Below are 12,276 nucleotides of genomic sequence, written 5' to 3' on the forward strand. Positions count from 1 at the left end.
CTTGGTTTGGAAAAATTAACTAATGTGTAGTCATCAGAGATTACCGTTATTGACCCATTAGTGATTGCTGCACTTTCAGTCAGGGGATATGGAGAAATGAGTTTTCAAATGAAAATAAAATAAAGGCAAGGAGGAGAGAAAAGCATTTGAGAAACAAGAAGATTGAATCAAAACATATACCCTTGTTCTTGAGGAATTAAGAATGAAGTAAATTTTTTGTGTTGTAAGGCCAGTGGTGAAGGATGTGAGCTGTTTCTTTGGCTTAGCACACAGCTGAAGATAAATGAAGATCAACAATAGGGGATATGTAAATAATAGTGATGACGATAATGATGACAGCGATGTAGAAAAGTGTTCCTCATGGACTTTCTTTTAAAGATTAAAGGTACTTCCTCAGGTAGTAAAATAACTGACATGTAAGTAGGATGGAGGGCATAAGTTGGATTATAGAATAAAGTGAAGATTTTTTCACTTGGGGAAATTGCTGAAAAGAAATAATGCTCCAAAGTGAGATATTTCCTTTTTACTTTAAAATGAATGGACAGAAACTCATACCATTAAAACTAATGTAGCCAGGGGAAATTATGCTGAATTCATGCATCCTTACATCTATAGAAGCAAGAAAAGACACAAATAATGGAAGTAATATTAACTTTAGCTTGATTTGTTGATGTAAAAATTGCAAAGGAGACAATATTGTGAAATGGTTTTTGTCTCACATGAATAAACAACAGCAAACTATCTGGAAGAAAAATAACTATACTATTAAGGAGAATGTTGAGACACAAGGGACATTTCTAATATTGAAAACTATGTCAATTCAGCAGGAGAGATACAGTGGACCTTTGCTCATTAACACTATGTATTCAAAACTTCAGCAATTTTAGTAACCTTTATTTTTTTCATTAGACAAAATGAGAGAGAAAGAGAGGATGAGATGGAGGGAAGGGATAAAGGAGAGAAGAAAAGAGAGTAACAGAAAAAGAGAAAGAGATAAAGGCAAAGACACACACATTGAGAGAATTAAGAGAGACCTAAAGAGAGAATGGGAGAAGAGATGTAGAGGAAGAGAGAGGAGGGGGAGAAATGCATAGAGAGACAGACAGACAGACAGACTGAGATTGAGACTGAATGACTTTAGTTTCTGGCAGATAGGAATATTTGGAAGTAAGGCCGGGGCTGTTCTTAAAGCCAGAAGCAACAGTGGTCACAGGAGCAATAGCTGCTATTCACAATCTTCCCAGTCAGAAGTCCTTGGAAAACAAGGTACACAGAGCTGGAGGTAATTCACCTCTTGCCACATTAAAGATCTTTCTAGAATTAGCTCCAGTTGGATGATGAAAATGACTCTGATTCTGGAAATCAACCTTAATTTCTAGGCTGAGTTAATATTGTACAAATGCAAAATTTAACTTTTAGATTTGCAAGTATCTTACATCTACTTGACATTCCATTCTTCTGGCAGCTATAATAAAAATAAACTTGGCAAAAACGTATATAGGGCTGAAAAGTTTACAAAATGATTATTGGCAGTTAGATGGTACACAGTGGGTGTAGAATGGGATCCAGAATCAGCGAGTTCAAATTCAATCTCTTATTAACTGTGTGATCCTAAGCAAGTATTCTAACCTCTGTCTGCTTCAGTTTCCTCAGCAGTGAAATGGAGAAAATAATAGCACAAACTTTCTAGGATTATTCTGAGGATTTCAAACCTCGGGGGACTATTTAAATGTTAGGTATTGTTATTATATCTCTTGTTCTTCAGTCTTTGAATTACATACTCCAGATTATTAATGTCTCCATTTTTTATAGAAGAGGAAACAAAAGCACAAATGACAGAGGTATAACTAAGAATTTTTCTATCTAGGGAAAGACAGACAAGTGATAGAAGTATGTTCTCATTTGTGGGAAATATTAAAGGGAAGAGAGCCACAGAAACTGCTCTGAGGTTTTAGTGAAGTGGGCAGAACAGGAGAGAGTTAGTACAGAATAGGAAAGAGCCTATCCCAATATATCTGGTAGTTTCCTTTTTAAACTAATTATTCTTGCTAAGTGACTTCTAAGTTACTGTTTCTTTGAAGCTGAAAAATGTGTTATAAATGCCCTCTAAGTGTGATGCACAGTGACAAAACTCCAGTAAAACCCTGTCTTAGTTCTGGTTTGGAATAGTCAGGTCCAGCATACGATGCCAGGTTTTTCCTTAACTATGAATTCAATGTTCGTTTTAGCATCATTGCCTCAAATTGATCCAACTCCACTACTGCTATAGGTCTCTTTAAGTTAACAAGTGCTCCGGTCACATGCAAAGAGAAAGGAAAATCTTCAAATTTTGTCTTCGGATTTGTCCTCAAAAGAGCATTTCCCTCAGCATGAAGTTCTTGTTTCAAAAACAGTATTCATCCAGCTTTCTGGTTCAAAGATGAGGTAATTACTGAACAATCTAAGTCACAGAAATGATTAAGGGGCTGGTGACATTTACTTATGTGGAAAGATTAATCAAATTAAACATTGTAACTTAGCTAAATGGTAAGGAGGATATAATAACCGTGAACAAATATTTGAAGGGTTTTAAAACACCCAAGGAGATGAAGGAACTGTTTAGAAAAGTTCAAGAAGAAAAAAAAACTATATGTGAGATAGAATGAAAATAAATTGAGCAATGAGCCACACAGATCCTTAAAAGTAAGAACTTTTAAACTCTAATGAAAGAAAATTTATTTATTTCAGGAATATAAAAAAGCTAACCAAAATCAGAAACTGTCTTCATTGGGGGTTAACTGGAAACAATGTAATAAAAAGAACAGAGGAAAAAGTAATATATCAACAATATTTCAACAAGAGAAACCAATATTACTTAGTCTTATTTGATTCTTAACTTATTCTTATGCAAATACCAAAATCTCATCAAGTCTAATACCATACACCCTTAGTAATGAAGAAAAGGGGAAAAAGTAGTATTTGAAAAACAGCACATTTAATTTTAAATGATCACAATCATATGCTGTGTTTGTGACTATTAATATTTATGGAACACCAAAAAGATAGCAATAGAATATTAAATTTAATTTTCATTCAAAAATCTTGGAACTTAACAATAGAAAAGATGCATGTTGGAAATTAACTCTGCGTATAGAAATAATGAACTATACCAAACAACCTCCTTCAACCCTCTGAACAATTCCTTCTGAAGAAATATATGAAATTTTAATTTTGCCTGACACAAATTCTTATGATTTTACTTGCCTAAAATGCTTTCATTCCAAAAGTTACATGTAGTTTCCACTTCACTGTTTAATGCAGACTGGTCACATTAATCAACTGGGTCTACCTCTGCATAGGATAAACATGCTTACTCAATAACTTATAATAACCAGGTTTTAAAATAAAAGGATTTCTCAATCATTATGCTTTTTTAAAGGGGCAAATGATTAAACTTGTGAAAATTAATAGTTTAATACAGTTACTTAGGCTAAAATAAAGTAGATAGGGAGGACATAGGGTTTCCAAATAATAAATCTAATTTTCAAATATCTGAGTCTTAGAACTTGGGAGAACACTGTCACATGCTGGCAATGCATAACTGATTAGTAGAGCTTGAGAAACCCACAGAGTATTCCGACTATGAAAAGCTAATGACCTGCATTTTTTTTGTGTAAATAATTCATTAGACGCATGTTGCTATTAATTGTACCCATGTTATTTTTAAAAAAGAAAATATATCATAGAATGCAAAATTTTCTGCCAATATATTATTTATCTAAACACTCACACATGACTAGTTCTTAAAGATGACACTAATACCATTTTTCTTTGTAGCTTATTTTGACAAAAGAAAATCCTCAACTTCACTGTCATACTAAGGAAGAAAAATTTTTAAAAATCTAAATGAATTAGGTATATTGATATGTCCCAGAATAAAAAAAGATGAAGAAGAATATAACTATTTCTCAAAAAAAGGGAAATTAAAATGATTGAATCAATTACTTTTGAGAGTAAACCCTGGTCTATTTGTCTCAGCTATGTGGAAATACCTCAAAGAAATTATTTCATAAGTTTTACAGGGAGAATCATAAGCTTCGATGCATATGCAGATTGGTGGCTACATAGCCAAAAGTCTATAAGGTAGTTATTGTTATGATTATAAACTGAGGATTTGGTAAAGTTTCATCTATAGACTGCTAATGTTGAATGATATGATACTAGATTAAAATGAAAAAAGTTGACTAATTAATGAAAACAAACTTCTCTTTCTGTAATTCTGGACTTTAGCTAGACATTCTGATTAATATTCAGATTCCTTGACCAAATTTGATGTTGGCCAATTTTAGATTTCACCATGATGTAATAAAGAAATAGATCTTGGAAAACTTTTTACAATCCCCCAAACCATATAGAACTGGTTTCAGAATGATGCCTGTGGTAAGAAATACATATTTAAAACATTCTAGTTTCATATTCTGGGAAGGCGATCATGCACTTCAGAGATAATTGAAATTTGATTATTCTATGGTATTCAATAGGATTTCATAAAACTGAACTCCTATATTATTTTAAAAATAACAGCAGTAAATTGTACAGTTATCTGGAAATTTCTGAATTTTAATTATTACTCTTCCACAGTTAGTATTTACTTTAGTTTAATAGTTGGCTTCATTTTTTCATCTCCATCATGATGTTTCAATTTTCAATTAATAATATGTGATTTTATATTTTAACATGATCTCATAGCGAAACTATACAGATTTTACATATAAGGAAGCTAAGGCTCAGAGAGATGAAGTAGCATGCCCAATGTCACAGTACTAATTTCTGGCAGAGCCAATGCTGGAATTCATATCTCTTGACTTCTAATACATCGTCCTTCCCATTAGACTATGTATTTTAAGGCTCAAACGCATTTTAAAAAATGAATCTGACTATAATTCAAACCTCTAACCCATTTAATTCTAAGACAAAGTTGCATATTGCATGGGTATAAATAGCATGAAATTGTGTCTAATGCTTTTTAATCTAGAGCAATTCTGGGGTTTTTTTTAGGAATTCTTGACTTTTAAAAAGAGATTATTAAAATATAATTTCCTCTATCACTTCCCACAAGCTATCACACTATGGTCAAGTATGCTTCAGTAAAAGACATCTTAAAAAATTCTAATTCTATTAATTGTATTCTCTTTCTAAAGAATCTGCTTACTCAGCATCAAAATCAATCAATCAACAAGTATTTGCAATACAGAACTCTGGTAACGAGTTTACAATCCGGTAAGGATTCTCAGAAGCTCTCAAAACATCCTTCATTGCACAAGAAAAAATAAATTAACCAGCAATATTCCATGAAGGGCCTACATCACAAAAAAAACCATAATATATTTTCTAATCAAATTCTATATTTTTTCATGTTTAGAGAATACCACTAAAATACATAGAAACACAGATGAATACTCTCTCAAAAAATCTTTATTAAGTGAATTCCTTCCCTCCACATAAAATGATAGAGGCGTTTAAAAAATAATGAATTGCCTAGTTTTTTTTCATAAACAATGCTGCATTCAGAATTTTTTGGACAAAAAGGCAAAAAACTTAAAATTTAAGACAAAAATCTTAAATTAGCTTAAACCCTCAAAAAATAAAGATCAGCTTTGAACTGTCATTACCTAACTATAAATTCTACCATAATATATTTGTGAGGAGCAATTTACAATATTGAATAGAGTGTTACACTTGGAGTCAGGAAGACCTAGGTTCAAATTTTGCCCTCAAGAACTTACTAGCTCTGTGATTCTGGTCAAGTCAAAAAATCTTCTGTGGCAATTTCTTCAAATGTCAAATGAACAACATTGGAATTGATAGTCTCTATGGTGCTTTCCAAATCTAAATCTATATACCCATGTCTTCAGGCTATATTTTCTCTGTGTATTCCTGAATTTTAAACTAGTAATGAAAAACAACAAACGAGCCAGGACAGTGGCATTTTATGGATATCATAATGTAACCAGCAGGATGTACTTTTTTTAATACGTGTGTTTTTGTGATAATTTTTTTTGTGAAAAATACCAAGAAAACTGTCACTAGGTATTGTGAATTCAATATTTCAATTTAAAAATATATATTTAAATTTACTTGTCAAATAAATCAAAATCTAATTATCAATTTTAGGGCAATTAAACACAGTTGTAAGGCTACTAAAGCAGAGATTTCTGCTTTGAAAGTCAGTGTCACTCACATTAGCTAGAGAAATGGGGTACAGGTCACTAAATGAATTTTTAAAAATTGTTGCAAGACCTCAGACAATGTAGAAAAAATTAAATTATTTCGTTCACTAGTCTGAACTGAGAAATGAGACTGATACTATAATTGTTCCTACTTCTCTTTAGGAAAAGTGTTAAATTGCCCAAAGTATAAGTTGGCATTCAATGTCAAATTCATATATATATATATATATATATATATATATATATATATATATATATTTAATTTGAAATACTGAATTTACATCTATGATAAATTTTTATTCACTAGGCAGCAAGTAATCAATCATTTCCTTTTTTTCTTCCAATGTGAAAATGGGACTCAGTCAGTCCAAATATATATTATGTAAACATATGTTTGATCAACTATATATTGGCTATTCATGATAGAACCTAGCTAACATGGTACATTGTCTGATGGGACCATTGTGATGTTAATCATCTTCCTATGTCAAGTTCATTTGCTTCTGTATTTATGAATATAAATTAAATCATTTGACCATCACATTCTCAAAATCTGTCATTCAACCTTTGTGTCACACAAATTTTTACTTATTTAAAATGGTTTCATTTGTAAATTCAGAAATTATGTACACTTTGCCAAATGATTTTCCAATTTCACAAAAAAAAATTATAAATCTGGCTGTGATTCAGTTGAATTTCTGCATGTCTACAATTCAGGCCCACTAGCAACAAGTATGTTAAAGTGGAAACATGAACATTTCAGTAGAGATAGTATGACTGCTATGAAATGCATTCCTAAGTTGGGGTGAGGGGAATTGGCTGATTCTTTCAGGGTTTATTATTTTAATTTTTTTAAATTTTGTTTTAATCACAGGAGCTAAAACAAACATGTGGTCTTTTTAATTCTCTGATGTGACCAAATGGTATCAGTCTGTTTTTTTTTTATTACTTCTAGTTTTTATTCTTTTTTTTCCCATTTATTTTGAGAGTGGAGAGGCATTTTTTCCCTCATATAAGTGCTTTGCAAAAGACAACTGTCACTTTTCCTTTCTCATAATGATTGATGATATGCTGTTTGACAGTCACAAACGCAGAGAAAGATTTGGTTTTTATATAGCCAATTCAATGTAAAAAACAAATGAGTATTTATTTAGTGATCAATATCCCAGCTGGAGCAGCCTCAGGTAGCTTTTAAAAAAAGAAATTCTACTCCTGTTTGCTTTAAATATCATATAGAGAAACCTAAACACTATGGTTAAATGTCCAATGTGTGTCATTTTAGAAGATATCAAGTGAGAAAATTTTTATCAATTTATCATTTTTATAGGGTTTCATTTTCTAAGTAAATTCTTAGATGTGCAAAAGATCTTTATGCTAAAGAGAACAAATTGAGATATAAAATAATATGCTTTTCAAAAATTAATTTTATCTATAAACTTTGCAAACATGAAATTATTTGCAAAAGATAGGGCAAATGATAGAATACATGCTTAATGAATGATTAGCAAAGTTGAAACAATTATCTGAAAAGTAGACTAATGATGCAACAATACTATTTTAAAATAGTTTGAGGTCAGTTAACTAGTTTGTTAATTCAATTACTCTCATTAGTTCCCATCACTATGTAGGCCTATGATCTTTTCATATTCAAAGTCTATATTCCAACTCAAAAAGGTGTATTATTAATACCTGTTCTTGGACTCAAAAGAAACAAAACACACACACACACACACACACACATCATAGCTGAGCAACTCACCATGACTATTTGACTACTTAAATTTGATGGATCATAGAATCATAGAACATCCTCATATTACTGATAAAAATTCTGAGGTCCATGTTAAGTCATTTGCCCAAGGTAACATAGATAATAAGGGACAGAATTCAATATTGAAACCAGGCCTTTTTATTCTAAGTCAAGAATTCTTTCCCCTGTACTGGGCTGCTTTCCACAGTCATGGAAGTCATCTTTCCTTTAAGACCAATAGCTCTCATAGGAAACAGGGTATGAAAACAACCTAGATATGAATCTATTTTCTTTCACGTAGAAATGTATAAGTAGAACCTTAAACACTTAATTTTATTTCCTTTATCTAGGAAGGAGGAATAATGAAATTTGGACTGCTTGTCTCAAAGGGTTGCTATGAAGTACAGTCTTGGAAAGACTATAAGAAGGTATATTTTATGTAATTATGCAGACAGATAACAAAATAAATATATTATCTCATTCTTAGACTACACAACTTAGAATTATTTCTCTTATAAGATAATTTCTATCTATCTATCTATATATATGCATATATGTGTAGAGAGAGATTTGCGTGTATAAGAGAGAAAGTATAAATGTATGTAGATTCACACATATTTTCATAAAGAAATAGACCTTGCTAACAACTGTGTAAAGACCAGTTTATGGAAAGAGAACAAATACACAAATACATACACACATGTATTCAATATATTTAATGGTCTTAGAATAGCATATACCCATAAAATAGGAGCTAATTAAATTTGCTAGAGATGCACTGATAATGTAAGTATTAGAAGAAATTGTTTCTTAAGTAGGAATTGAAATGAAGGAACATTATCTTTTTTATCTGACAATAAGTAGTAATAATGATTAGAAAATTTTTCTAAGAGCAAGAAGTGTTTAAAAGTAGAATAGTAGCTTCTTGGGTAGTGAGTTCCACATCTCTGAAGGCCTTTAAGCACAGGCAACAGGATCACTTGTTGGGGTAGCTGGAAAGTCATGGGTTGGACTAAATAACTCTTAAAATTTTTTGAACAATAACATTCCATGATTTTATGCTTTGATGATGCTTTCATATATTTATATAGAACACTAGGATATGTAAATATTTTTATGCAAAATTGATAAAAGACTCACCAGAACCCAAAATTGAAGTATAGGCTACTTCAAAAGATGTTAAAAGTTTTCTATTGTTGTTTTTCCATGTATAAAAAATATACACTTATCTTAGGATTCCAGAGTAAGTCATTGTTTATAAATAACATACAAATACATTTTGTGTCTCAATTCATAATACTGTGCTTTAAAAATTCTCTACACAATAAATGGCTGTCATGGTTATATTAAAATGAATTTTTCTTAGCAGAGGGTTATTTCTCTGCTTTAAATAGATATCAAATTTAAGCTTCTACTTGGGAAAATTTATTTTCTAAAACAAAAAAATTACTCTTTACAAAATAAGCCTTAGCAACAGTGATGAAGTACAAATGACATTTTGGCATATAGGAAATAAATAACACCATAAAAATACAACACCCCACAAAGCAACATTGCTTAAAATGAATACAGAAGGCAATTTAGTCAGCCTTAGATCTTGGGAATGTCAAGTAATATACTCCAAAGAAAATATCAAAAATTCAGATAATATGTTTTAGTCCTTTCCAAACTAGTTTGAAAATATCTTCATGAACCAAGCTGAAAAGTTCATCCTTTATTCAGAAAATTTCTGTATTATATCACTCCACACTTAATCTCAACTTATTTAAAATCTCCAAACTAACACATCTTCAAACCTAATTGACTGGGGTTCAAACCTATTAACTTTAATACTATGGAATTCCCATTCTTCATTCTAGCAGTACCTTACTACCTTGAAGGAGCTATTTAGAAATTCTCTTTTTTTTTCGTTTTTGATTTTGGTCCTTTTGTTAATAAGTTCTGGTCTTTTTTGCAATAAGGAGGTATAAATGTGATGTAAAAATGTACATAATTATATACATATATGTTTATACTTTTATGTGTCCATGTAAGAATCTAGTCATAGAATGCATTCACTTCATATTAAGATCTACAAAGCATTAAAAATAAATACACCTGTGCATTAAGATAACCAATGCAGTCACCCAGACACACCTATCAACGTCAGTATATGTTTTCTCCTTCCTTCTAAACCTACTTTGTTATTTTAATAAGGATGAAAAACCAAACAAATCTCTCTCACACACACACAGAATACTCTTCATGTTCTCAAAGGCAACTGCTCTTAGCAACCGGGTGTAGAATCAAGCAAAAGAACTGGACACAACCTGATCATTCTCAGGAGGAAGTTGCTTAAGAAAATGCTGTAAATATAGAAACTGCTCCATAGAACAAGTACCCTGTTTCTTTAAAAATCATTAAGTTTATTATACTCTCTACCATTCAGTAACTATTTTGTCTAGTAAAATTCAACTTCTTTTTTTTTTAATCAAACATAAAAGCAAACCTTAGGTCATTCGGCTTCTCCAAATCATAAATTGGATTTTCACTTAAGCACACACACACGCACACACACACACACACACACACACCACAGAGACACATACAGACACACCCCATCATAAGATCTGAGAGTAACTGGTACAGTCCTCTGTTTAAAAATTAAACCTCTTGTCTAATTCAAGGTTTAAGGAACAATCCCCTAGGGAGTTAATATACAATATAATTGCATCCACTCATTTTTCCTCTAACATTCAGCTGCTAGAATAAAAAGGACCATTCCTTAATTCTGCCCGACAGTGTAATAGAGCTACAGGTCATCTGCCCCATGGCTCAAAAGCTAAAAAACGGGGAGTGTAGTCAGACAAAAGAGTGAAGGAGGAGAGGAAATTGAAAGGAGCTCATTTAGTTAAAACCGATTACCCCCAAGGACCTGAGACTAGAAAGATGAAGACATCATCTAAGGCTGTAGCCACTGGGGAAACAGGTTTTTAGCAAGGCAGGAAAAGATGTTCAAGTATACTCCCTCCCCCCCCAAGAGACCCAAGAACAAGTGGGAGTGTGGGGAGAACAGGAGCTAGGAGCGCTCTCAACTTGTCAAAAGCTATTGGTCCCGTTAAGTTTTCTGTTGCTACAGGTTGCCCCAGAGAGCAGTATTGCCAGCTCCCAGGAAAGGGCGCTGAGGAAGCTAGTAGAGGGAGAAAGGAAAGGAAGGGAAGAGGCCAGAGCCAGGGACAAGAGGAGAGGGGAAGCAGAGAGAAACATTGCAGGAGACCAAAATGGGACGGGACAAAGGAAGGGAGGAGGGAATCGATGCAGTCAGTGGGAAAGCACAACACCTACAGACCTTGGCGCCGCAACCTTCTCTTCTTGAGGCCAAAGATGCGCACTTTGGAGAAGATATCCACCAGGTTCCCGTTACACAGCCCCCGATTCTTGCTGGGGCTGTTCCGCCTCCTGCTGGCCGAGGGCCTGTCCCAGTGCTGCTCCCGTGCCTGCCGCTTCTGCCGGATCAGGCCACTAGCGATGGCTGCGGCCATGGTGTGGTTCAGGGGCTAGTCCCGACTAGGTTAGGGATGAGAATGGGGACGGGAAGGAAGAGGAGGGCTCAAGGAGCTAGGGGCAGGAATGGGACACAGGCTCCTCACGCACTAGGGAGGAGAGCTAAGGGGTTGAGGGTTGGAGACTGGGTGAGGGGGCGCTCAGTCCCTGCTGGGACCCATATCCCCTCTGTACTTAGCGGTGTGAAGAGCCTTTGGGCTAGGAAGGAAGCCCCTGGTTCCACCGAGGTGCCCGGAGCCACAGGTAAGGGGCAGACCCCGGGGCTTTACAGCCACCTACCCCCTCCAGCAACTTGGAGTAGGACTCTGCTGCTGCTGCTGCTGGCTTCCCTGGGGCCGTTTACTAGGTCCCCCCCCCCCAGCCTTGGCTTTCAGCTGCTCCCTCCGGTGCCACAGGAGCCCCTTCTTTCCTTCTTGTGCTTCTTCCAATCCAAGAGTTCCGTAGGGGTTGGAAGCTAGCTCTCTTGATCCTAGACTCTGATCTGGCAGAGAAGATCTTTGGCTGGCTCCAAGGCAATCAGTCATTCACAGAGAATAGCTGGCACCAGGCTTTCTCACTCCCAGTATTGCCGCTGTTGCTGCTGCCGCTACCGCTGCTGCCGCCACCACCGCCTCAGAACACCCTGGCTTCCGATACCCACCGGCCCATGCAGCCACTGCCGCCACCACTGCCACCAGCTCAAGATTGCTGCCTGGTGATTGCTAAGTGCTTTTAGAAATCAGCATCTGGAGAGAGCAATCTTCTCCCTGGAGACGTGCAATCAAAGCGCTTCAT

General features: G+C 34.5%; 1 protein-coding gene across 1 annotated transcript in view; it reads right to left on the reverse strand.

Moving 5' to 3' along the window:
- FGF14 (fibroblast growth factor 14) overlaps positions 1 to 11,819 on the reverse strand; it is a 263,009-nt gene extending 251,190 nt beyond the window's left edge. The window contains exon 1 of the mRNA XM_074191981.1: positions 11,288 to 11,819. Within this exon, the coding sequence (XP_074048082.1) occupies positions 11,288 to 11,480 (193 nt within the window). The 5' untranslated portion in view covers positions 11,481 to 11,819. The remainder of the gene's footprint in view (positions 1 to 11,287) is intronic.
- Between the last annotated feature and the right edge of the window lie 457 nt (positions 11,820 to 12,276).

The sequence above is a fragment of the Macrotis lagotis genome, chromosome 6, assembly GCF_037893015.1.
Source record: "Macrotis lagotis isolate mMagLag1 chromosome 6, bilby.v1.9.chrom.fasta, whole genome shotgun sequence".
Classification (NCBI taxonomy): Eukaryota; Metazoa; Chordata; class Mammalia; order Peramelemorphia; family Peramelidae; genus Macrotis; species Macrotis lagotis.